Source organism: Branchiostoma floridae, chromosome 8, assembly GCF_000003815.2.
Source record: "Branchiostoma floridae strain S238N-H82 chromosome 8, Bfl_VNyyK, whole genome shotgun sequence".
NCBI classification, from domain to species: domain Eukaryota; kingdom Metazoa; phylum Chordata; class Leptocardii; order Amphioxiformes; family Branchiostomatidae; genus Branchiostoma; species Branchiostoma floridae.
This window is the reverse complement of record NC_049986.1, coordinates 25,074,832-25,101,662: the sequence shown is the minus strand read 5'-3', so window position 1 is coordinate 25,101,662 and position 26,831 is coordinate 25,074,832. Positions and strand designations below refer to the sequence as shown.

The window sequence follows — 26,831 nt, the reverse complement described above, 5'->3', positions numbered from 1 at the left end:
CGTGCCCTGTTTGTTTCTTAGTTTGACTATTAAATTTGTGTTTGTTTGTTGGTTGGTTTGAGGTCTGTCAGCAATTCAAGTGGGAGCCGCATGAGAAAAGAAACATGGTGGGGTCCGGATTGCAAGGCTTTATGTTGAGGCCCTGATTGCGAGGCTATGGGTGGCGCTAAAGCCATGTTCTGTGTGTTTTAGTGTGCCGATGATGAGCCCGAATGGCGAGGCTATGGATTATAAAATTGTCTTGATTCTGCCAATAAGCCGTGTGTTGTGTTTTAGGGTTCCGCGGATGAGGCCCGGGTTGCTGCTAAGCCCTCAGCCGTGTGTTTCAGGGTGCCGAGGATCTGGGACGGATTGCCAGCTCAGGGTGACGGATCGGGCAGAGAGCGGAACTCGCTGAGCCCTGGCTCCGGTGGATCTGTTTAGTTCGGGACGACTTCTCCCCCCCACCTGCGCGTCACGTGCGAGTCGTGCGGACCGGTGGAGGTGTGTGTTGGTGGGGTTAGTGGCGCGTCACGGCTGGGGAGGACCGTCGGAGGTGTGTGCGGGCGGGATTAAGTCAGGCCGCGGGCGCGTGACTGTCACGTGCGGGACGGGCGGATCCAACGGGCACACTGCGCGCCGTGAGTGGCGGATTTCTACCGAAATGTCAGCCTGTGTATGTCAACGATTTCCGTGAATGTCAAGTTTAGACGCCAGCGAGACACGCCTAGCTCGGAAACGATTGCAGCGTCGGACTTTGCGGGATTCTGAGGACGGTTAACAATCGTGAGTTGGAATCGCGCCTTGGACCATACCTTGGATCGTGGGTTGGATCGTGTATTGAATTGCGTCTTGGACCTCGTCTTGGATTGTGTTTTGTATCACATCTAGGACTTCATTGTAGCGAAAGCTGCGGTGATCCACTGACAGGCGAGGATGGAATTCTATCGGAAGTGTCCCGCGCTCCGAAAGGAAACCGTCAGTTGTTGACGAGCCGGAACTCTGTTTGGAAACTGCGATGAATGACACGCCGACGTGTTCAGCATTCCGACACAGTACCGGGTATTGTAAGGTGATGGGGATTAAGTCTGCGCACAGTGCTGCCTATTCAGTGTACATACAAACATAAACACGGCGCGCTGGGAGAATTTGCACGATGGAACGGTGCGCTGGAAGAATAGGCTAGACGGAACGGTGCGCTTTTCTCTGAGTCTTCACACGGGGACGGTACATTATCCATCTTAGTGGCTCCGCACTGACATTCACAGAGGTGAGGGACCACGGCCAGTTGTTCTATGGATTATGTACATTTGGATTTCTATGACTGAATCGTGTGAATACGGATTAATCTGAAAATTAGAAAAGGAACAGCATGGTTTACGCGGGACGGTACATTGTCTACCCTGGATGGTGCTGACAGTTCCACGCTGACATCCACACCGGTGAGGGACCACGGCCAGTTGGTCTATGGACTGCATGAATATCTATAAGATTTGTGAGAATATGGAAGTAAGAATGCTGCTGAGGGCTCTACTCTGCCTACAAACCGGGACGGTACATTACCTCTGCCGGTTGGTGGTGGCTGTGGGCACTATTGTGTGGCTCCACGCGGGGACCGTACATTGTCTCTCCCGGGGGGAGGTGGCGGCGCTGAGGACGGCTGCGGTGGGGAAGGGCAGGTTCTACATCAGCACCGGAAGTGGACCGTACCATGTGGTGACGGGGAACGGGGTGCCGGCACATGCCGTGGGGAGGTCCGTGTGGCTCTGGCCGGGATTCCACAGGACGCCGCCTATAGTAGGGACACTTTCACTTATTCTCTACTTTCACTTAACCTTTACCTTAACACAGGACACCGCCTATAGTAGGGACACTTTCGCTTTCTCTCTACTTTCACTTAACCCTTACCTTAACACAGGACACCGCCTGTAGTAGGGACACTTTCACCTGTATTCTCACTTATCCCTTACTTTAACGTAGGACATCACCTTAAGTAGGGACATTTTCACTTCTTTCTACCATAACCGCAACACAGGAGACGGCCTATAGCAGGGGAATTGTCCCTTTTTCCTTGTACTGCAGTTCTTAAGAAAGACTACTTTCACCTAATCCTAACTTTAACTGAGTTTCAGCCCCGTACATACTCTCAGTGCCAGGGTTTGACCCCTGACCTCCAACGTAAAACCCGCGAACATGGTCGACGACCAAACTTCCCGGTTTCCCGCGCTGCCAGCGCGCAATACTGTTTTATTCCGGGAATACTCTATCTCGGTTAGATAGAGAACGGGGCGTGGCATACAGGGCATGTGTCTGTATACCGGATATACCCTGTCTTGGCAGCTTAAGGGTTAACAAAACACATTTTTGGGCGTTGAACGGCCTCTCATCAAGGCCTGAAGCTTTTCTGCAGTCACCAAGCTAGCTAATCAACGTCTGAAGCAGTTACCCCGTTTTGTTTTTTTGTTTGTAATTTTGTTGTTGATAATTCTAACTAGTTTCTCTAGTCGCCATCTTGGATCCACGCGTTACGTTAACATGGCGGCCACGGCTATCATTACGACACGTGCAAACACCTTATATGAAGAAAAATGATCCCCCATCTCCATAACGGCCAGTATCGTTACCTGACGCAATGGGTGAGCATGGATCTCCGCTCACCGCGCGGACACATATGGATTAACGGGTCGGCTTGTGTTTGTGGCATGAATTTTGCACCGCGCGGGCAGATATGGATTAACGGGCCGGCTTGTGTTTGTGGCATGAATTTTGCACGGCGGCATTTCGCTCCTGTAAGCACCCGATTTGTCTCCGCTAAGCTGCGCAATTTCCAAACCTGAATAATGCAGAGTCAGTACCTAGTTCCGTCCCATTTAGCTGTGTCACCGATGGCTCCTCATCAATAATTTTGCTTCTGGATTTCGACCCAACCCCCTGATTATCCAACCGCTCAAATCAAATGCAGTTATTTTTCATCTGTAATAAACTTTTTACTTATTTAAGGGAACAAAAAAGTATCTGAAAAGTGCACAAAAGCATATGACAAATATACCGACATCAACACTTGCTACTCTTTACTCGCCACGAGCAAATGCCGATGATGATTCCTCATTCCCAGTAAAAATGGGTGCCAGACTTCGGTTGGGGAGGTGATGAAAAACTGAAAAATGCTGGAGAATCCACAGTCAGGACGCCCCTGTCTGCCGCCGTGTTTCTGTTGGATCCTACAAACATCATAATCTTACTCTCTGATCCATGGTATAAAAGTCAATACATCTCAGTAAGTCCTGGCCCCGATGATTACAGAATCTGTTCTCCCATGTACAGCTAGCAGAGGCGGGTTGGGCTGCCAGCTCTCCGTAACCGTCTCGGGTTCGGCTGCAAGCTCTCCGGAACCAGGCGCCCTGTCCACCGTGGATTGTCTAGACCCTCTACGGGACAGATTAGGCTTTCTGCCGCCTGAATAATCTTTCACACTCGGTAGGAATTTACGATTGAAGTCTCATCCATGCAGTAGGAGTTTTATGACCATAATTTGCTACTGTGCGAAATTCCTACCGGGTGCGAGAGAGTACCCCGGCGGCAGAGACCTACACCTGCCCCGTAGAGAGCCCGGCCAGGCCACGGTAGGCCGAGTCACGAGCAGACTGGGCACCAGGTGAAGCCCCAGAAGTGATGACCCCCAACTGTTATTAGTATATTACCCTGATAATCAGGCCGCCAGCCGCGCGGGAAATTGTGCAAGATTAATGCAGAGAAGCCGGCGGGAAAGTCTGATTAAGGTTGTCACTGCGGAGGATGGATGGGGTACCCTGGGTAGGTACAAGGAACCAGGAGCAGGAGTAACGGGCGCGGTTACAACTATTAACATCGGATTCGGTTGTTTAAATTTTGAATGTATGGGAGAAGCTTTTATCTCAAACCATCAGAAATTGTAGAGAAATTGGTCGCTGAGAAACAGTTATTACCTACGTGAAGGAGGTTCACCTCCGCTGGGGATATTGTCGTTTCCTTACATATGCCGGCTAGGGCAGTCCCTCGGAAAGGATGTTAAATGGAGGTCCCGTGTTTGAGGAGAGCCGCACCTCTAGCACGTTATTCAAAGAACCCACCATACATATCAAAAAGAGTAGGGGCTATCCTGGTCTCGGTGGTTCGAAACCTACAGTCCTCAATCTGGCCGCACCTGGGGCAACTGCAGTCGTATTGATGTCACCTAAGTTAGCGCCAATTGGCAGCCACTCCAGACCCCTGGTGCCTTGCCTTTTGTAAACTCCTCACAATTCAGCCCCTGGCTGCGAAGACAGAGTAGTTAAACCTCCCACCACACTTATCGAAAAGAGTAGAGGTCCTTCCTGATGTGAGTGCTTCAAAACCTACAGTCCTTTGGCCGCAAGTGGGGGTAATTAGTGTCGTATTGAGGTCACTAGGCGCTGTATACAGGCTGCCATTTCAGACCCTTGTGATTTAGCCCCGCCTATTGCAAGCTCTTCAGCCCCTGGCTGCAAAGAGAGAGTAGTCCTCCCACTCATATCAAATAACAATTGCTATGGCTTCTCCCCCTTGTTCAATGCCCAAACCCTCCAGTCTTTTGGCAAAGAAATTCTCTGTTCAAAAGTTTACTATTCCACAGGAGAGTGAAACTTCCCACTCCCCCTCGGTGCTGATGACAGCATCGTTCATTACATGGCTACAAACATCGGATAATCGAACAGGTGTTTCATTCCGCATCTCCTGGAGGATGGCAGGATGTCAGGTCGTCAAAGCGGAGAGTAGCTCCCATAGCAACAGTAACTACAGGGGTGTCAGGTTACCCCCTGACCTGTCCTCTCGCGAGAGTTGCCAAAAGGAACGCCGTGAGCGTTTGGAGTTCGATTTCGTGGAGCTAAACGGGCTATTGACGTCACAAACACTCTGAAGCCGTGAACCGAGCAGAATATTCGAGCCATGGAAGTCCTCATATACCGCGTATCGCCTTGTTGTCTTAGAGGTTCCAGGCTACGAACGCCCTTCGCGGAGTCCGGTCCCTAGGCTACGCCGTGGTCTCAGCTGGTCTGTTATTTCTCTGATTGTTGCTCCAATCATCCATCTGTGGAATCTGTATGGGAATCTCCGGCCGATCATATTTCATCCTCATAAGCCCCTAAGGAGCCTGGTCCCCAGGCTAGCCGTTGCATCAGCTGGCCTGTTATATCCCTGACTGTTCAGCAGGTTGTTAATCTGTATGGAAATCCCACATGTTATATACACCGCCCTAAGGAGCCCGGACCCAGACTACCGTGGCCTCAGCTGGCCTGTTATACCCATGATTGTTCCACAAGTTGTTAATCTGTATGGAAATCCCCTCCTGTCGTAACCCGCACATCGTGGCTCAGCTGGGGATGGGAGACTGGCGACCTGTTGATGCGGCGGAGCTGGTGATAATTCCTGAACAGGTGTACGTGTCCGCTGTACCAGCCCCCGCTTGATAGTGCCCTTTGCCGTGTCCCCAAACACGAAAAGTGTTGTTGGTGTGTTTTTTTGTGTTTTTTTGTTTTGTTTTATTTTGTTTTGTTTGGCCCCACCTCCCAATACCGGGCCTCAGACACCCCACAGCTCATACAGCCCCAGAAATCCGAGGGACTAGCTAGGCCTCTCACAATCTTTCCCACATCCATGCATAGTCCTTCTTACCTCCCGATATCTCCACATCCCGTACCAAAGCCGCGAGAGAAACCACACATCTTCCAAATCCATTCATACGAACCAAACCGAGCCGCCAACCGAAGCGTAGATCTCCCCGTAGATTCGAGAAATGACTCGGTCTTTCAGCCGGAGTCAATACTTCCTACACCATCAGATATTTCACCCTGTTCACAACCTGCGCTCCACAACGAAGAACATGATCGAACAAAGCACGCCTGCTTGTAGATTCGGTGATGGTTTCAGAGGAGTCAATCATCATGATGATTTGTCATCCTCTCTGAGGTGCAGCGAGTGAAGTTTGACTTCCAGTACAGTCTGTCATACATCGCTGCGAGAAGTTCCGGACCGTCCAGTCCAATTTCTAACTCAATAAGCTTCTTCAAAGTTAGCCTTGGGTGACCAACCCGTTTGTTTCTTAGAGAAAACAGGTGTCAGTATTGCCACATCCATCAACTTTACCTCCCAGTTGTCACCCTGCAAACAAACTAAGAGCAAAATCGACAAAAACATCGTAACGCCATCGCAGAGCAATCACAGCGCTATCGCAGCCCCATCGTAGCGCCATCGCAGCTCCATCGTAGCGCCATCGCAGCGCCATTGCAGCGCCATCTTAACGCCATTGTAGCGCCATCGCAGCGCCATCGCAGTGCCATCGCAGCACCATCGCAGCTCCATCACAGCGCCATCGCAGAGCCATCGCAGAGCCATCGCAGCACCACCTGTCCTCATTACCCCAAATATCGACCGGTTGGGAACATGCAGCGCGACCTCTATTTCCGCGGGCCGGCGGGACCATAAAGGATCCCAGGGCGGCTTCAGAACGGAAATTACACCGATCGACGCGTTATGAACATCAACCTGCCATCTGTGGTGTCCTTCAAGCCCACGGTGTCCTTTTGGGCTGCTTCTGAACTGGAGGTTGTGAGTTCGAATCTCGATCTGTTGTTGCTCCTCCCTCTCTCGGAACGAAAATTACACGGATGGACCCTTCATGAACATCGCCAGGAGAGCCCCGTAACCGCTGATGCCCTTTAGAGTACGCTGTCCTTGGGCTGCTGCTGAATGGACGGATGAGGTTCTTTTTTAACCTATTGCAATACACAAAATGTATCTACAAGACGTGATGACGACACACTCAAGCTCAGAGCTTATGTGAAAATCAAAGTTTTTCAACTATTGCACCAAGTAGTAATAACTGGATATGGTTTTGGAAACGACCATTTCAACTATTGGTTGTACGGTTGAATGCTACCGGAAGGGGCTGCAGTCCTCTTACAGGACCAATGCGTGTTGAACTAATAAAAATATATAGATATACCCTGTGTACTTGAACCGAGATATAAACGTACCCATTGTACTTTAACCGAAATATGTACGTACACATTGTACTTGACCTGAAATATGTATCTACCCATTGTGCTTGAACTGATATGTATCTATCCATTGAAATATGTATCTACCCATTGTACTTGAACTGATATGTATCTATCCATTGAAATATGTATCTATCCATTGTACTTGAATTGAAATATGTACTTGAACTGGGAATTATTAATAAAAGTCTACAGTAAAATAAGAATGCGTGTTGAACATCGCCCTGTTATCACTGGTGCCAGTCAAAAGCTGTCCTTTGGGCCTCGTTTCGATTATACAGCCCCAACGTGTCAGATAGGCTGGAGAGTTGATGGCAAAGCCGATGATATACTGGGCGAGATAACAGCAAGTCTATCAACTAGATGGGTTTGGGAAATCTATTTAGCTGCTTGAGAAACTATCTTGCGCATCTTATGTCTGGATATCTAACCTTCATCGCAGACGGTACATTGTATCAGTTAACGAAGTTCCTTGCACACAACCAGGGAGTTGATACATGGCCGTCCTGTCGGTCACGTGGTCACCATCTGTCACCTTCTTCAAGGTGATACTGGCCTGTTATACGTCCGTGCCAAGCTAAAGGCGCAACCCGCCGTACGTGCTATTTGTCCGTAAGTCCGCCACGCATTTCTGAAAACGTTCAGGCTGTACAAGGCAGCTGCATCGCCCGTACCGGCACATACGGCGAGCGAATCCATCGGATTCCCCACGAGTTCGTACGGAGGCGGTACTTACCACTTACGGTCCCCAAAAAATTGCCCACGTTTTGACACGTAGAGAGCACGTATTTGCACGTAGGGCGGGTTGTGCCCTTTGCTTAACAGACTGGGAAGCGGCCATGGCCACAGACACAAATGACAACAGGGGCACCCGTTGGATTGATATTCGCCTTGGTGTAGTATTGCACCAGTAGAAACAATAAATAATGCAGCCTCGGCGGCTATTTCTGGACTTCTTGTACTCTTTACCCAATAAACTAGAAAAAGATAGTCTGTGTCGAAATGTCTTTGATATCTGCCCTATTATACACCACTAAACCCCGACTCTATATCACACAAGAACGTGTTCACAGCAACGCACGACCAGCTGACCAGGAGTGAACCTTTCACCTGTGTCTCCTTATCGCACGAGTGCTTCAGACTTAAAACGGCCGGCTTGTATCGAACAGTGTATAACGCCTCTGCCCTGCTAGTGACCATGAGGCCCCACTGCTATATAACACAACAAGAGACGTACCGGTCACAACGTTAACGTGTTCATGTACTTAATACATCATCATCTGGGGATCTGTAGCGTTTATATGTTTATTTGCAAAATCATGCCCAAGGGCTAATTGCATACACAGTCTCAAGAACTAAGAGAGGTAAGTACATAAAACTAGTGTCTAATCAACTACATGATACTATGAATACTATTGTCGGGTTTGACTTCTTCTTTGAAGGCATAAGTCAAGTTCGTATAAACCGTGTACCTCACATACTTGTATTTATTACCAACCAATCACAGTTTATAACGCATCTAATTACCCACATTCAATTATTCGCAACTAATGATGATTCACACAGTGACCCGTGCTGTCCAATGGCAGTTGATGATCCGTCTAATTCCCCTTAAGGCCTTTGCCAACCAATCACAATCGATGACCCATATACACGATGTAATGATACATAATCAACCAATCACAGTTGATGGCCCATTTGTACAGCAAAGATTGATAACCAACCAATCACAGGTGATGACTCATTTATACAATGATGATTAATAATCAACCAATCACAGTCAGTGACCCATTTTACAACCGTAATACGAAGTTAGACAATCTTAGGCCATGATTCGTATCAGCAGTCTTTATGTACATGAGAATTTGCACCGACATCGTCCGTCCAGACTGGAGTTGTCGAAGTATCTAGCCGCACGGTCTCTACACAACAAGTAGATAGGCAGAAATTTAATGTTTTTGGCTTGTCCCTCTCTCACTGTGTGTGTGTGTGTGAGCGAGAGAGAGAGAGAGAGAGGGAGAGAGACAGAGAGAGAGACAGAGAGAGAGAGAGAGACAGAGAGAGAGAGAGATCGCGAAGCAGCTTAAGTAAGGGATAAAGTTTGCCGTCTGAGATTGCCTTCTTCTGCATGAACCAGCTTTACGTTTAATGAACCGTTCTGTTGAAAATCATACATCCGTGTTTCTGTTGAAAATTGCACATTTGAGTTACACCGTCCCTTCTCCTTTCGTACCGGCCCGCATTTGGTGTCTGCGGTACATAGATAAGAGACAAACTCGGTCCGTTCCGCGGGAACGGTTCGTCTCAGCAAGGGTTGATAAAGCATGAGGAACGAGGCGGCAAGCTGTGAAATAACGGTAATGGTGACGGAGAAATCGGAAAATCTACCAGGAGAGCAGACAGATGCCGGACTGGCATACTATTGTTTGTATTGTTTGTATGCCACGGGATGGTGCATCGTTTCATTTTGTTTCATTTATTTCCTTCATCCAAGGAGATTCTTATTGCCTATTGGTGATCAAAAAAATATATCATGGGAGCAAACCCAAACATAGAATAGCATCATAACTACAGAACACATGATAATAGGTAGAAAATAACTAACAGTGGAAATTGCACATCAATGAAATTACTTATTATTGACGTTAAACATGCACATTATAGTTTCAGCGTACATGAGACACTAATCTGTTCTTCCTGACACAAGTCTTTTTTATTCCTGCCGCCGCAGAAACAGCCGCACATCTACCGTGTTCGGCGGAACGCCACCTTCGCGTCCCGGCCGAGCTGCCTGCCGGACGGACCCATAGGTAAGTACTACTGGCTTTATTTATGTGTTGTTTTATCAGGTTTACATACGGTTTTCATTGGGTTTACATACTGTTTTCATCGGGTTTAGGCACTCTTTTTATCAGGTTTATATGCTCTTTTTATCGGATTTACGTACTTTTCTGTTGTTTGAAGTTTATGTTCTGTTTTATTAGACGTGTATACATTCAAGTGTATGTACTGTTTTTAGGCTAATCATTTAGTCTATCGGGTGTATGTGCTATCTTTAGAGTTATGTGCAGTTTCACCCGCTTCATGTTTGTAAGCTGAGGGATGGTATAGCTATATCTGACTGGTGTACGTAGAGTCTTACATGGTGTTACTGTCGTGTCTACGGCCTGTTTCCACCCGTTCCGTGTGCTATTTCACCCGTTCCGTGTGCTATTTCACCCGTTCCGTGTGCTGTTTCCATCCGTTCCGTGTGCTGTTTCCACCCGTTCCGTGTGTTGTTTCCATCCGTTCCGTGTGCTGTTTCCACCCGTTCCGTGTGCTATTTCACCCGTTCCGTGTGCTGTTTCCATCCGTTCCGTGTGCTGTTTCCATCCGTTCCGTGTACTGTTTCCATCCGTTCCGTGTGCTGCTTCAATCCGTTCCGTGTGCTGTTTCCATCCGTTCCGTGTGCTATTTCCACCCGTTCCATGTGCTGTTTCCACCCGTTCCGTGTGCTGTTTCCATCCGTTCCGTGTGCTGTTTCCACCCGTTCCATGTGCTGTTTCTACCCGTTCCGTGTGCTGTTTCTACCCGTTCCGCGTGCTGTTTCCATCCGTTCCGTGTGCTGTTTCTACCCGTCCCGTGTCGTGTTTCCACCCGTTCCGCGTGCTGTTTCCATTCGTTCCGTGTCGTGTTTCCACCCGTCCCGTGTGCTGTTTCCACCCGTTCCATGTGCTGTTTCTACCCGTTCCGTGTGCTGTTTCTACCCGTTCCGCGTGCTGTTTCCATCCGTTCCGTGTGCTGTTTCCATTCGTTCCGTGTCGTGTTTCCACCCGTTCCGCGTGCTGTTTCCATTCGTTCCGTGTGCTGTTTCTACCCGTTCCGCGTGCTGTTTCCATTCGTTCCGTGTCGTGTTTCCACCCGTTCCGCGTGCTGTTTCCACCCGTTCCGTGTGCTGTTTCCACCCGTTCCGTGTGCTGTTTCTACCCGTTCCGTGTGCTGTTTCAATCCGTTCCGTGTGCTGTTTCTACCCGTTTCGCGTGCTGTTTCCATCCGTTCCGTGTGCTGTTTCTACCCGTTCCGTGTGCTCTTTCCATCCGTTCCGTGTGCTGTTTCCACCCGTTCCGTGTGCTGTTTCCACCCGTTCCGTGTGTGTTTCTACCCGTTCCGTGTGCTGTTTCCATCCGTTCCGTGTCGTGTTTCCACCCGTTCCGTGTGCTGTTTCCACCCGTTCCGTGTGCTGTTTCTACCCGTTCCGTGTGCTGTTTTCACCCGTTCCATGTGCTGTTTCCACCCGTTCCGTGTGCTGTTTCCATCCGTTCCGTGTGCTGTTTCTACCCGTTCCGTGTGCTGTTTCTACCCGTTCCGTGTGCTGTTTCCACCCGTTCCGTGTGCTGTTTCCACCCGTTCCGTGTGCTGTTTTCACCCGTTCCATGTGCTGTTTCCACCCGTTCCGCGTGTTGTTTCCATCCGTTCCGTGTGCTGTTTCTACCCGTTCCGTGTGCTGTTTCCATCCGTTCCGTGTGCTGTTTCTACCCGTTCCGTGTGCTGTTTCCATCCGTTCCGTGTGCTGTTTCCACCCGTTCCGTGTGCTATATCCATCCGTTCCGTGTGCTGTTTCCATCCGTTCCGGCGTGCTGTTTTCCAGGCATGGCTGTGAACGGCGTGCCCATCTACAGCCCTTACGTCACAGACAGATGTTATGACGCGGGGCTGCTGCACAAAGCCGGAGGGTTCGACTCGTGTAGCGGTCATGTCGATCCGCAGAGGAACTACCACTACCACGTCATTACCCAATTGTCTGCTCAACCAATCACAGGTAGGAACGTCATACGCAACTGTCTGCTCAACCAATCACAGGAAGCTATCGTGTGCTAAAAATTAAAGTCACTTATCCCAGTGCAAAGGACATCAAACCGACAATGATATAAACGATAGAAATAAAACTTTGTTTTGAAAGAAACTCCATCTTTACGAACCTGCCCTCTTCACTGATATCTGCCATAACTTTCTGCCGCAGGTTCCGTCCGCCATTGTCGGTGTCGCCTTTGACGGGTTCCCCATCTACGGGCCCAGGACAGAGGACGGCACGACCTTGACCTCGGCTGACCTGGATGAGTGTCATGGCCGCCTGGTGGACGGGAGATATCGTTATCACGTGACGGAGGACTTTCCGTATTTCATAGGCTGTTTCAAGGGCGTGGTGATGGACGTCAAGGTGAAAATGGCCGACTGTAAATGTTACGGTCCCGTCAACCCTTGCAATCCGCCGCAGAGAAACGCGTATGACCTGGTAAACATAGACAGCACCCAAACGCAGCGAGAATACAGGTTGCAGATTAATGGCGGGAGAATCGCCTGCAAGTTGGTCAACAATGGAAATCAGAGCGCTTCACCCTCTCCCGCCTCAGCCAGGAACTGCAAAATATCGTCTGCGATGTCGTCCGTTGTCATGGTTACGGGTCTGGCTCTGGGAACGATGTCTCTACTACAGCGATGAAACGGAAAGTGGGATTTCAAATATATCAGCAGATGCAAGAACCTGTTTGTCCTAAAGTTGAGATGAACTTAAGAAAAACTTAAAAGAAAACCAGGGATTAAAAAAAAAAAGCCAAGCAAGTCCAAAGGGCGATTTTCAAACAGGCAGTGGGAGTCCAACCAAGATCTATGGTGGCTGTAGGAAGTGGGACAGAAGACTGTAGAACACAGCTGTAGAGTTTCTGAACGCCTCTTGTACTGGCAGAATCGTCCTGTTAGGTCACCGTACACTGCCGTGGGTAGTCGTACACTGCCGTGGGTAGCCGATAGGGGGCGCAGTTGCATGGAGAGACCACGTCCTATAAATGTGTAGCAGGAGCAACATGGTAGAGAAAACTTGTTGAAATTCAGAAAAAAAGTAGAACTACTCAGCTCTGTCATCTGCAGTGCAGTCAGTCCCGTCTACGGCGTGGCGACCAACCAAGGAACGCGAAGAAAATAGTCCGTAGACAACTAGCCAGTACATACAGGGTTTAACGGGAAAATTGTCTACGGGACCGCCAAAATGGTCACCTGGTGTAATCTCCGAGCAGATCCTACGGTAGCATAGGATAGTACCAACAGCTGCCAAAGGAGTGAGGCCGGCCTAGGGGTGTGTGTCCGACAGGTGCCCGTTTGACTCCCTTTGGCCTGCTATACTCCTTGGCCAGCTTTGATGCCATCTTATGGCACAATACGATCTGCTTGGAGACTACACCTAGTGGTCTTTGTACAGAGGCACAGGTTTTACTGTACTTCTTAGGGCATCACCTTTTGCCAATTGCACATGGACGCAAAGAGCGCCACTGTACTGCACCTACTAGTACGCAACATCTTGAAATGTACAGAACCTTCTAGAATTGTTACTTAACAGTTATGTGATTTATTACTACTCGATGTCATCTTTATCTGTTATATTCCATCTGAATCTTACCTCCCTCATGCCGTGACATCAACGAAAAGCGGCCTGCAGGCCAATCTGAGGTTCTCATGAATAAATAAAGGTTCAAACAAACAAACAAACAAACAGTTGATAACAACCCACCGCTGTGGGCCTAACCCTTGACCTTACCTTACATAACAGTAACTATTGGTTTTGCGAACTGTATTTTTTACACCAAACTACGTAGAAGCCACCTTTTTGAAAGTATGTTACTCCTACTTAGTCTATCAACATCAATAGTTCAACATAGAGACAGAAAAACAGTTATTTTGTAAAACAGGAATTCTCGACTTTAATTTGTTAAGATGAATTAACGGACATGTTCAATCAAAAAGTGGCAATTGAGACAGTCAGTCTTATGCGAATGGCAGTAACAAACACACTGACATGCAAACGTCATCACCACAAGGTTGAACAATATTATACATCCAGGTAATAAGAATACTCAATACAAAAGTTACTCAACCAACTGATTAGCTTTGTAACTGTTTACAAAGGTTGCTTAGGAAACTTTTGTATCATACAAAATCAACACTCTATGGCAACAAATTTACTTTGAACGACAAAATTGTATCAAATCATTAGAGACTCTTACAGATATAAATTGACCACACATTGTTACATTGTTACAATCATGCATGTGATATCAACAGCTAATCACAACATGGGCGCTTCCTTGCTTTGCCACCAATAGGCTGACCAACAGCACAAGTTGTTACATCAACATTCCAGAAAATTTGTGACTGCCATATTTGTTACATTCAAAACCCACCCAGTGCATGCTTATTTGATACACTGTGAGCAAGTTTCACTAATATGATTGTGGACAAATCATAAGATAACATAACTTTCTGGAAAATAGATTTGATATGTTTTGAGCCTCTTTTTATTAAGTATCGCTTAATTAAATAAATAGACATAGCTCATTCATTTGTTTATCATAATAAACTCTTTTGTCTAAGATTTCATCTGCCAGCAAAATCTTTATCTACTTGACTACATCATGTCTTATAATTTGGCACTGCTGAGGTTTAAGACATAAACCGTAGTCTTAAGTAGTTTTGTGACTGCTTAAATTACTTTCCTTGTGCGCAACGGAACGGTATCACTAATTCAATTAAACATAAATTAACTCTGATGGCAAACCTGAGTTCAGGGTACATTGACAACAACATTTATTTCACATTAATTTCTGTGCGTAATTAAAAACAACTTGATATTATAGCAACAAACATAGGTTTTAGATAAAGTGTTAAGGGGGGGGGGCAATAAAATTCAGTTTTTGGTCCTTTGAATCATGAATCTTTAATTCAGGTAAACCATCCTTTATTCTCGGCTCGAGTCAGGATAGGGAGATGTGGAACAAACTGCCGTCCAAACAAACCTACCCTATCCTACAGTAAACGCTCAGTGGTCAGTAGCCTTTATATACATATAAAGTTAGATACATGTATAAACCATAAGTTCAAAATACCCAAAACATGAAGATTTCTTCCTCCCCTTTCATGCCAATTTTAACAGTTATGCTGCCAGTTTTCCTCTTTTTTTTTTTTTTTTCTCCCTGTGAAATGTCAGCCGCCCACTGAAAACACTCACAAACAGTTCAAAGGACCAAAAAGTTAATTTTGCTGCCTCCCGTTTAATGCCAATTTTAAAAGTTACGCCGCCTGTTTTTCACCATCTTTGTTGCTTTCGCTGTTTTCCCCCTGTAAGACGTCGCCAGCCAGCTGACAGATAATCTCCCAGGCGTAGGAGACGTCCTGAGACGCGGTCGTGGCGGCGCAGACGGCAAATCTCAGGAAGTACGCTCCTCTCACCTGGGACGGGACCAGGTGGATCTTCTTCCCATCGTTTATCTTCTTAAGTAGCAGCTCGTTAAGGTCATTGGAGCCCTACAGGCAAAATGTACCAAATGTACGACTCATCTTGCAAATACTCGAAGAAGCTCATCCACATATATCTTAATAGTACGGTTAACTGTTTTAAGGCACTAAGAGCCAAAGTGACAGCTTTATGCAATTTCTAAGATACTAAAAACATGATTTCAAAAACAATTGTAAGTGGGTGAAGGTTCAGATTTGGGCAATGATTTGTTCTTTCTGGCAAAGCTATAAGTGTGGCAGGTTTGACAGATAGAAGGCTTTATGGCTCGGTAATCTTAGTAATTAAGAACACATCAAACGTAGCCTGAGATTCATGCATGATGATGCACAACAAAGAGAACTCTAAACATGCTAAACAAACTTATACCCGTCACTCACCTTGAGTCTGAAGCAGACAAGGCCCAGCACCACCTTAGCTGTAACCTCGAACCTCTCGTCGCTTCTTACAAGGGCCTCAAACTCCTTAGCCAGCCCGACTTGCTGCAAGGAGAACCACAACAAGGAATGTTAACATTTTGGTGGAAAAGACAAGTGTGTGCTGTCAGCTGAGCCAAGTTCAGGTTCTTTATTGTTACTTCATGTGTCTCGGAATGTACAGAGCAGTCGATCACAAGTTTCTCGTTTCTCTTACTTCTTAAAAAAGCACCTTAAAGACATTGTATTATGTCCCACCTTCCTGATGTGGTCCTGAAGACCTTTGACCCCAAACATGCGCAACACAAACCACAGCTTCAGCGAGCGGAAGCGCCGCCCTAGCGGGATCTGCCAGTGCTGCAGGGTTAAAGGTCAGTTATGCCCCTATATAGTGGTATTTGTCAGTGCAGTCAAGGTTCAATCAATGTCCCCTAGTGATTTTTAATAGTACTGCAGAAAGGTAAAAATATTAACTAAAATGTGTGAAACGGGCACTTTCCATGCAAACTGTCAACATAAAGTACCACCAAACACATTTAGGTCACAGCTATTTGCTAAAGAGAAGGAACAAATGCCCAGCAAACAGGCAGGGAAAACTGCAGGTCAATAACAGACAGGAGTAAGGAAGGGGAGGGGATCTGAAAGCCTACTCAAGAGGATATCTACAGGTTATACAGCATATAGGCAGAGAAGACCACAGACACACAGGCTTTAAGTTAAGGACAGGATTATTTATGAGATCTTAAAACCTGCTCAAGAGGCCGAGGATACCTACATGTATGATGTAAGTACACAGCAAATAGAGAAGCCCGCAGACTACAGACCTACAGTCTTAATGACAGGATTATCTAGGAGATGTGAAAGACTGCTCAAGAGGATACCTACATGACTACATGCACAATGTAAGTACACAGCAAATAGAGAAGACCACAGACTACAGACCTACAGGCTTAAAGTTAAGGACATGATTATTTAGGAGATCTGAAAGCATGCTCAAGAGGATACCTACAGGTAGGTACACAGCAGATAGAGAAGTCCACAGATTACAGACCTACAGGCTTAATGACAGTACTATCTAGGAGATGTGAAAACCTGCTCAAGAGGCCGAGGATACCTACATGTATGATGTAAGTACACAGCAAATAGAGAAGCCCGCAGACTACAGACCTACAGGCTTAAGGACAGGATTATTTAGGAGATGTGAAAGCTGCTCACCCTGTAGTCAGTCACCAAACCTTCAGCACCACGGAGAGAGGAGAGCCCAGGTTAGTTACACAGGTTATATAATATACACAACGGGGAAAGTATATATATATATATACACAACAGGGAAAGTATAATATACACAGGTTTTATAATATACACAACAGGGAAAGTATAATCAGTGCTACCGCTGCTGTATAAACAAGAAAGCTTCTGAAAAAAGCTGGCCGGTGTGTATTTTTGAAAAAGCCTGGATGTTAAACAAAATCACATGAAAAAAGAGTTTTTAAACATCGAATTACTGAATTGTTCTGTCTTCTATTAAAAAAACATTACATGAGATTTGTCTAACAAAGAAAAAAATTGTTACAAGTGGGGTTCGAACCGACGATCCACGGCTGCAAAAGTAAATTGCTATATCCACCCATCGTGTAGACCGCTCGGCCACGCTAGCTCCATTGCGTAATCGTGCATATAGAAGGGCTATAAGAAGAGTTTGGTTAAATTGACCGATCCATGCATGCATCCATGCAAACCAAACCGTTGAACGAACGGCTTCTCTCGCCTCTAAGCCGGTGCTTAGAGGCGAGAGAAGCCGGCAAAAAACCGTGAGCTAGCTTATCACTGTTCAAATGACCAATCAGAAGCCAGACAACATGAGCCCGACACCCCGCCTGACCTGACCTTGGTTGTCATGTTTGAGGTAGAGCGGATCCAAGTTGAACGCGTCCACGATGTCTGATCGGTTCCGAATCCTTCCACAAAACAAAACAGAACATGTCAGCACAGGTCAGATCCTTAGTGATTTTTTTTACTGTAGCTATGTTTCAAAAAACACAAGACAGAAGCACAGAGGTTTTACTGAGGAACGCCATTGAATTTGCCTTTATTCATACTAAATAGTTAAGAAAATTATGTAGGGCTAGAAGTGAAAGGTTGGGAGTCAGGGTTTAATGTCATGACTTACCACATGGCTGAGCAGTCAGAGTTTACTTGGTGGTTAAAGTTGAAAGGTCAGGGGTTAGGATTCATGACTCACCACATGGCTGAGCAGTCAAAGTTCACCCTCATCCACTTGTGGGGGTTAAAGTTGAAGGAATCTGCAAACTGGGAAAAAGGTTTCCAATAGTTTGAATTTCTGCTTTACTGGAAAAAACTTGGTCAAGATAGTCGTGTGTCCAAAGGGAGCTGTCACAGTAGTGCATATATTAGTCCACGAGTTAGTCCACGAGTTCCCTTTTTTTGTTCAGGTAAAGTTGGCAGCCAAAAAATTATTATTTTTCAGTTCAATAACCTAGCTGCACAGTCAAATTAAAATACAACTGCTCCCCTACAAACATTACCTAAACCAAAAGAATGTCAATACCCAACTAATACAGACTTGTACATTCACATTTGTGTGACCGTTCCCTAAAAAGGAGAACCCACCTCCACCCCATCCAGCAGTGGTCTGTACTCGGGACAGATGAAGGCACTGCCGGCGTACGCCGCGTCCACATGCAACCACATGAACTCCTCACGACCTGGGGTCACAGGGGGCAAGGGTTAAAGGTTAACAACAAGGAGGCACTGCCAGCATATGCTGCAGCCACATGACCTCCTCACGACCTGGGGTCAAGGGGGCAAGGGTTAAAGGTTAACAACACGGAGGTACTGTCAACGTACGCCGCGTCTACATGCAGCCACACGACCTCCTCACGACCTGGGGTCACAGGGCAAGGGTCAAAAGTTACCAATAGGAAGGCACTGCCAGCGTATGCCGCGTCCACATGCAGCCACATGACCTCCTCACGACCTGGGGACACAGGGGCAAGGGTTAAAGGTTAACAACAAGGAGGCACTGCCAGCATATGCTGCAGCCACATGACCTCCTCACGACCTGGGGTCAAGGGGGCAAGGGTTAAAGGCTAACAACACGGAGGCACTGCCAGCGTACGCCGTGTCTACATGCAGCCACATGACCTCCTCACGACCTGGGGTCACATGGGCAAGGATCAAAGGAAGATGGCAATTTTCTTTCCACTTTCAAGAAGAACTCCAGAGAACCTACCTATGGAAAGTCTGCACTTAAATTCAAGAAGTTCTTATATTTTGAAGTAACAAATCAACTCCATGCTCTATCATGACTCCATTCACTACTACATGTAAGCTACGAGGGGCGTTCAATAACTAATGTCCCTAACTCACTTTCAGCTGTCTGATCTAAATGAAATTTTGTATGTGTAATGATTCATATCTTTATAGATCATGTTGCAAAAAACAGCTCTGAACTAATCGTGGTTTTTGATTTACTGGTGTTTGAACTGAGTCAGGTGTGAAATTGACCAGGTGTGAAAAAGAGCCAGTTGAGTGTCGCGCAGTGATCCGGTTTTTGTATTTGAAAGGACGCACACCAAAGGAGACTTTTGCTGAAATGGAAGAAACTTATGGTGATGATGCCCCATCATATGACCTTGTAAAACGCTGGCATCCTGAATTCAAACATGGCCGGAAGTCTATGGAAACAGCTCCCAGACCTGGTCGTTCCTCTTCTGCCATTGATGAGGCATCTGTTGGAGGACCAACCTGGGGTGTCCAACAAAAACGGTGTCCAGAGCTGCATCAAACGATGGGAGAAATTCATAACTCTGGGTGGTTCCTATGAAGAGAAAGACTAATAACTGTGCCAAGTTTCATTAATCTCCTGTTATTGAAAATGGGTCAGGACCATTACTAATTGAACGCCCCTCGTACTAATAACAACAAACAGAGGAAGGAAACAGAGAAATCAAACTCTGAAATGGAACAAACTAACAATTAGAAACGACCTTCCTCATCATGACCAGAAGTAAAACAAAAAAGAAACATCACTCACAGACGGGTCCGAGCTCCTGTAAGTTGTCGAAGGCACAGGAGGGTGTGGTCCCCAGCGTAGCAACCACCTAGCAACGGCAGGTAAGGACTGGGTCAGAAGTGTGCGGCCACAAATTCATTCTGCATGATCAATCATGCAATCATTAGATATCATTACACACCTACCATACCTACCTTTCATCAATAGCAGATTCGTCGGTGAAACTTCCTCACATGTATTCACTTGTTTGGCTTGTAGGCGTTTGAAGTAAAAATTCATTGAAGATGAAAACAAGCTGTATCTGACTTGAATTATGTATATGAACTCCCTGAAACTGTGTTAACACAGCCCAGGGAAAATTAACTGTTCAGCTTACACAGAAAGGCAGAAGTCCCTGAGCTCTGTCCTCCTGTATAGCAGCCTGCAGTACCGCTCCCCTCAGCGCGAGGTCCTCGTCAGTCTGCAGCTTCCTGCACCTGACAGCACCCAACATGGCCGCCCGCTCCACTGAGGAATGGGCCTGGGAGGGGGGTACGCAATGATTAAACAATTGGACAATTCCCTATAGGGTGAAAATGGCTGAATCTTTATTCTTTATTCTTTCATGAATCATTCAGGAGAAGAATCCAATGTTAGGAAAAGTTACTGATTGCATCATTTTACTGATCAATATGTGAATCACAACATGGCAACTCCTTACGTTACTGATAATAAAAAAGTTGTAAATATTCTCAATTTTCAGTTGTGACAAGCATACATAAAATGCAGGGACTTCTGTTTTCCCCAAATCTTTAAGTAATGTCATAACAGCTTATCATTGAGTATTTTAGTGTTCGTGCCAAGGACCAAGGAGGTTAACTTAAAAGGACAGAAATGGCAAAACTGAGGACAACGTGTCTTGACCAACAAACATGAACATTACTGTTGATTCATCCAGTTTTGCTGGAACTGCAGTAGATGCTACATCGGAAATGTGTATGTATGATGGCATAAACTTATAGTGAACAGGTCGCTAAGAAAACTGCAAAGACCAAACCATTGCAAACATTTCAGAATGTACAGTAAAACACCATCACCTGATCAGACGTGTAGATGACCAGTTTGCCCATGATGTCATGGTCGGACATCTCCGGACGGTCTGTTTTAAACTTCTGCACAGCCTTGGAGCGGGCGGCAAGCAGGGCTACTAGTGTTGCTTCACTAGCTGTGCCCTGGGGAAAACAACAATAGCAATAACAAGAACAATAACGATAACAACAGTTTTAACTTCTGCACAGTCTTGGAGCGGGTGGCAAGGAGGGCTACTAGTGTTGCTTCACTAGCTGTGCCCTGGGAAGAACAAAAATAGCAATAATAACAAAAATGAAAATAAAAACAATAATAACAATAATAACAATGATTTATTTATTTATTTATTATACAATGATAACAACAATAACAACAACAGTTTTAATTTCTGCATAGCCTTGGAGCGGGCGGCAAGGAGCTCTACCAACTTCACCTCACTAGCTGTGCCCTGGGAAACAGTAACAATATTGACAAGAACAGCGATTAGCTACAAGATTGGGTTTCTGGCATGTATAACAAGGCATGTATAAGAAGACTTAGGTGATTGGCTAATTTGAATGCTGTCATTGGTGCTGATTGGCTATCTGACCAGAATGATATTGGCTAATTTGAATGCTGTCCTTGGTGCTGATTGGCTATTTGACAGGAAGATGATTGGTTGATTCAAATTCTGTGCTTTGTGCTGATTGGCTAGTCATCTTCCTAAAACAATTTGTTTGCAGTAAACACATAACTCCATAAGTGCAATGGTCAATATTTTACTCTTAAACACCTAACAGTTATCACATTAAATCTTGAGAAACCCCTTGACACCTGACCTTGAGACTGACCTGTATAACACCGCCCCCCTCCCCCGATGTTCCAGCCAGGAAACACTCCGGCAGCTGCAGCATCTTCCCCAGCCAGTCTAGCACCACTGTCTCCAGTTCTGTACAGGCAGGGCTGGCAGCCTGGGGGGAGGGGGGCACAGTTAACCTTCACATAACCTCTAACCTATAACCCTTCCCCAGCCAGTCTAGCACCACTGTCTCCAGTTCTGTACAGGCAGGGCTGGCAGCCTGGGGGGAGGGGGGCACAGTTAACCTTCACATAACCTCTAACCTCTAACCCTTCTCCAGCCAGTCTAGCACCACTGTCTCCAGTTCTGTACAGGCAGGGCTGGCAGCCTGGGGGGAGGGGGGCACAGTTAACCTTCACATAACCTCTAACCTCTAACCCTTCCCCAGCCAGTCTAGCACCACTGTCTCCAGCTCTGTACAGGCAGGGCTGGCAGCCTGGGGGGAGGGGGGCACAGTTAACCTTCACATAACCTCTAACCCTTCCCCAGCCAGTCCAGCACCACTGTCTCCAGTTCTGTACAGGCAGGGCTGGCAGCCTGGGGGGAGGGGGGCACAGTTAACCTTCACATAACCTCTAACCTCTAACCCGTCCCCAGCCATGTTCTGCAAAGGCAGTCTTGACCTGCAATTTCCTCTCACGTTTCTTATTGACTTGTGTTAAAACCTAGAGTTCAGTTCAAACAGACAAAGAAGTGCTGAACTCTGTAGCATGAGAGTTAATACGTCCCCAGTATTGTTAGGGTTAAGGTAGGATTTCAGGGTGGCTGAGGAGTTTTGGGGGGTGTTTTTGGTCTTCTAAAATTACCATCTTAGATAATGTATGGACCTTGATTTTTTCTAAGGTAGTACCCTAATGCATAAGGATAATTTATGCAAATTGGTATGATGTCACAATGACGTCATCAACTACTTTTAGGCCACGCCCATTTTTAGAAAAAAAAGCCTAAAAAGTTTAAATTTTGGCTTGTATTTTGTCTGTTATTATTGAAACTTTTCAGAAATGTGCATAATAGTGATTTGAATAGATCTGCGCGTGGATTTTATCATATCTTGTCATGCTGATTTTTTATTAATTTTTTTCCTGAAATTTTAATTACCCCTTATGCTAACAGCATTTGGGAGCACTAAATAGCATCGTTTTGCGTCGGGAGCGCACGAAGTTTTTCCTTACAGGGTAAATTTCATAATAAAACTTATTTTACCCATTTTGGATGAACAGCTTTTCAAAAATTAGGCCGTAAAAATCAAGTCGTTGTGGTAGTAGTGACGTAATCCACTTTTACAGGTCGTTAAAAGACCAAAGTGATGTTTTTGAGGTCAAATTTGAATTCAGCATGTGCCAAAACCCCTGTATACTAATTTTTTTTCTTGTATCTTCAAGGATTGGGAAAATATGGTGATTTTGCATATTTAATTAGTGGACTCTGATTTTATTACCCCTGGAACTCAATTATTCAGGATTATTCATCATTTCTGAACTAGATGTATAAATTTCAGGACAATATTTCAAATCAACATATTATTAAAACCCTGTACACCAAGTTTTTTTCTTGTATCTTGTATGAGTACAGAGATATTGTAATCTTGCATATCTAATTAGCTGATCAAGAGAAATTATGCATAATTTTCAGGCCTTTGAATGGCCATAACTCTCTAACGGTGTGTCCGATTTTGTTGAAATAAAAACCATTCTATTTGTTTTACTAAGACCTATCCAATGATATCAAGTTTGAAAAGTTATGATGAGTTTGAAATTTTTGCATAATTTGAGACAGCTACTTTGACCTTGAATTTTGACAGACAAAAAGGAACATTTGATGGGAAAATATGTTAGATTATGAAAATAGAACTACATAGGAAATAACATTGAAAGTTATTTTTTGGAAAATATCATTTTGAAATTTTGCTCAGCCACCCTGAGATACTACCTTAATAGTGTGAGGGTTAATCGTCCCCAGTAGTGTGAGGGTTAATACGTACCCAGGAGAAGCCTCTACAGCCGATGGCCCCAGACAACATGTCCCCCAGTAGTGTGATTAATACGTCCCCAGTAGTGTGAGGGTTAATACGTCCCCAGTAGTGTGAGGGTTAATACGTCCCCAGTAGTGTGAGGGTTAATACGTCCCCAGTAGTGTGAGGGTTAATACGTCCCCAGTAGTGTGAGGGTTAATACGTCCCCAGTAGTGTGAGGGTTAATACGTCCCCAGTAGTGTGAGGGTTAATACGTCCCCAGTAGTGTGAGGGTTAATACGTCCCCAGTAGTGTGAGGGTTAATACGTCCCCAGTAGTGTGAGGGTTAATACGTCCCCAGTAGTGTGAGGGTTAATACGTACCCAGTAGTGTGAGGGTTAATACGTACCCAGTAGTGTGAGGGTTAATACGTACCCAGTAGTGTGAGGGTTAATACGTCCCCTGTAGTGTGAGGGTTAATACGTCCCCAGTAGTGTGAGGGTTAATACGTCCCCAGTAGTGTGAGGGTTAATACGTCCCCAGTAGTGTGAGGGTTAATACGTACCCAGTAGTGTGAGAGTTAATACGTCCCCAGTAGTGTGAGGGTTAATACGTACCCAGTAGTGTGAGGGTTAATACGTCCCCAGTAGTGTGAGGGTTAATACGTCCCCAGTAGTGTGAGAGTTAATACGTCCCCAGTAGTGTGAGGGTTAATATGTCCCCAGTAGTGTGAGGGTTAATACATACCCAGGAGAAGCCTATACAGCCGATGGCCCCAGACAGCATGTCCCCCAGGAGTGCGGGGTAGGAGTTGGCGCAGGGGAAGTAGGCATGGAAGTGTGGACTGTGCCAAAATGTCACCTGGGGGGAGGTAGGTTCATTGTTAACACTCAAATTACCTTACATTAGGTAACATGCATTGGCATAATACCGGTCATAAGCCTTATACCGGTCGATTAAAAATAGTGGAACTTAAAGAGATCTACACATGCAACAATAGTTATTTCTGAGGTATGCACACTTCAGACATCTAGGTGTCCAATACATCATTTACAAAGCATCGATAACAATGCATTCGAAGACAACAAGGCCAAAAGTTTTCAGGTCATTTTCGGGGCAGGCGAGCTCGTCGTGGGACAAACACACTGTCACGTTCATCGCCAGATTTGTAGATAATAATCACATGTGCTCACGGCACAAGACGAGCATGATTCAACAGCAATCTTGAATTTCTTTTGGTGACCTACAACTCGTGTAAAAGTGTGAGGAACCGTTGCATTATCGCCCGGATCTACGGCTGAATGGGTCAAATTGAACGTACGCCGCCATTTTCCCGCCATTTCTAATGCTACGGCCAGCAGTAAAGTTTTACGTCATAGCGGTTGTGACGGACCAAAATTAAATGAAAATTCTTGTCAGTATACGCCCATTTTCTCATGACTTTTTGTATGCTCATGCAGATTTTTGTTTTGTGCAACTACTAACAGGAAAGAAAGGAACAACAGAGGATGTATAAAGGTACATAGCGGCAGTTAATTGTGCCCCCTTCCAACCACGCGCCCGTTCTCCGTGCAATTCCGCGGTGTGTTCCAATTACGATATTATGTTTTTAGCAGGACCAGAGAGACAAAATAATTTACACAGAAGAAGTGGCAAAGGTAAGCTGTAACAGCAACATGTAACTGGATAAAATGATGCGTTGATCATTTGCCAAATTAGCATTGCTTGAGAAATTGCAGTAAACCGACCGGTATTATGCCAATGGATGTTACATGCATGTTATTTTGGGTTTAATATAAAACAGATTCACTAGATGTTTACATTCAGAACTAATATCATCATCTGGATAACATCAAAACATTAACTGTAAATACAGAAATGTTCGCAGTGGATTAATGTTCGCTGTTTTCGCGGTGGCCACTTCACCGCAAATTTAAAACCACCGCGAACATTTTTCTATGGCAGTAAGAGACTACAGCGCATGGTGCTATCGCAAACTTAAAACCACCGCAAAATGTCCTTTTTCCCGCTACCGCAAAATTAAATCCCCACGAACTTTAATGCATTTACAGTATTTATCAATATCCAAACTGGTCACTGAACAACCATGACAGCACAGTTCCTCCCACATGTCACCAATGGAACATAATGACCCCCTATGTTATAATAACACCATTATCTATAATCACAATATCACATGCTGTATTTAACCTGCCATAACAACCAGTGCCTTTCTCCGGTGATATCAGAACAGGGTTCTGTAAATGTGAAATGTTCACGAAGCTTTTACTTCGGCAGTTTTGCATTGATCTCTCGACCGCGAATTCATATCGTAGGACATATGTGCAGTTTCAAATGAACTACAGAATTGTTTAACCTTCTTTCTGAAACAAAGTCCTAGCAAAAATAGATGAATATAAAACGATTCGAAAGCAACTGTAATTTTAACTTACAATTCAAACTTACTGCAAAATGATTTTCAGCAACACGGATGAACTGTTTTTACAGAATCTTGGCTAATCTTTCAGTAAAAATATAAAAATATAAAAAAGTATTGTTAAAGGATGTAACATCCGCATATTAGTACTGACCCCGGGCATGATGACACGCTCGATGTCGGCCTGCACATCCTGCCAGCTCTCTGGGTCCTGCGGTGCCGCGTCTGGGATCATCTCTCGTAGATATCTGTGTTGGGTGATGTTTGTGTATGTTACCGCGTAGGTACATACATGTAAGGAATACCTCGTAGGACATAACTGAAGATATCTAACGTAGAGAGATGTGTGTGGCTGGTACCACATAGATACGGGGAATAGGACACAACTGCAGATATCTGTGATGGGAATTAAGAAAGATAGTCATGTATGTCTATTGTTGGCCTTCTCATACGAGGTACAAAAAAATATGCACAGAGTAAATAAGTTAGCACTACATTTTCCAGAGAAACAAATACGAGGAAGCAAATACAAGTACCCAGGCTTCACGCTGGGAAACACGGGTCTCTTCTCGATCCCCTCCATATAGTCAGCGATGTAATCAACCATCTCCTTCCCCATCCTCCGGAACTCTGCGTGGTCCATGGCTGGAGGAGCTGCGATCGGATCTACGCCCAAGGGGGTAGGGGTGGGACTGGGGGTGGGGATTGACTCTGTACTGGCAGGGGTGGGG

At 45.7% G+C, this 26,831-nt stretch overlaps 2 protein-coding genes across 2 annotated transcripts; one reads left to right on the top strand and one right to left on the bottom strand.

Annotated features, from left to right (window-relative positions):
• On the top strand, window positions 1–14,371 carry LOC118422046. Its single transcript, XM_035829550.1, has 4 exons — window positions 1–1,776; window positions 9,766–9,844; window positions 11,662–11,882; window positions 12,034–14,371. The coding sequence occupies exons 1-4, from the start codon at window positions 1,447–1,449 to the stop codon at window positions 12,511–12,513; spliced, it is 1,110 nt and encodes a 369-aa protein (XP_035685443.1). The 5' UTR covers window positions 1–1,446; the 3' UTR covers window positions 12,514–14,371.
• Window positions 13,741–26,831, bottom strand: LOC118421733 (aromatic-L-amino-acid decarboxylase-like). The gene is made up of 14 exons (XM_035829233.1): window positions 26,637–26,831; window positions 26,255–26,348; window positions 24,411–24,524; window positions 21,705–21,824; window positions 20,883–21,017; window positions 20,183–20,326; window positions 19,828–19,894; window positions 18,402–18,496; window positions 18,013–18,080; window positions 17,658–17,728; window positions 16,986–17,005; window positions 16,029–16,127; window positions 15,735–15,836; window positions 13,741–15,365 (listed from the first exon to the last, which is right to left on the bottom strand). The coding sequence occupies exons 1-14, from the start codon at window positions 26,741–26,743 to the stop codon at window positions 15,132–15,134; spliced, it is 1,470 nt and encodes a 489-aa protein (XP_035685126.1). The 5' UTR covers window positions 26,744–26,831; the 3' UTR covers window positions 13,741–15,131.

Bases quoted from the DNA above. Each gene is read 5' to 3' on its own strand.
- LOC118421733 (XM_035829233.1), bottom strand. From the start codon at position 26,743: ATGGACCACGCAGAGTTCCGGAGGATGGGGAAGGAGATGGTTGATTAC. The intron at 19,895-20,182 runs GTAAGCTGAACA...TGCCGTTGCTAG, and splicing joins AGGGACTTCTGCCTTTCTGT to GTGGTTGCTACGCTGGGGAC. The intron at 16,128-16,985 runs GTGAGCAGCTTT...TTAACCCTGCAG, and splicing joins GTTTGGTGACTGACTACAGG to CACTGGCAGATCCCGCTAGG.
- LOC118422046 (XM_035829550.1), top strand. From the start codon at position 1,447: ATGGACTGCATGAATATCTATAAGATTTGTGAGAATATGGAAGTAAGA. The intron at 1,777-9,765 runs GTAGGGACACTT...CTGCCGCCGCAG, and splicing joins TCCACAGGACGCCGCCTATA to AAACAGCCGCACATCTACCG. The intron at 11,883-12,033 runs GTGTGCTAAAAA...TTTCTGCCGCAG, and splicing joins ACCAATCACAGGAAGCTATC to GTTCCGTCCGCCATTGTCGG.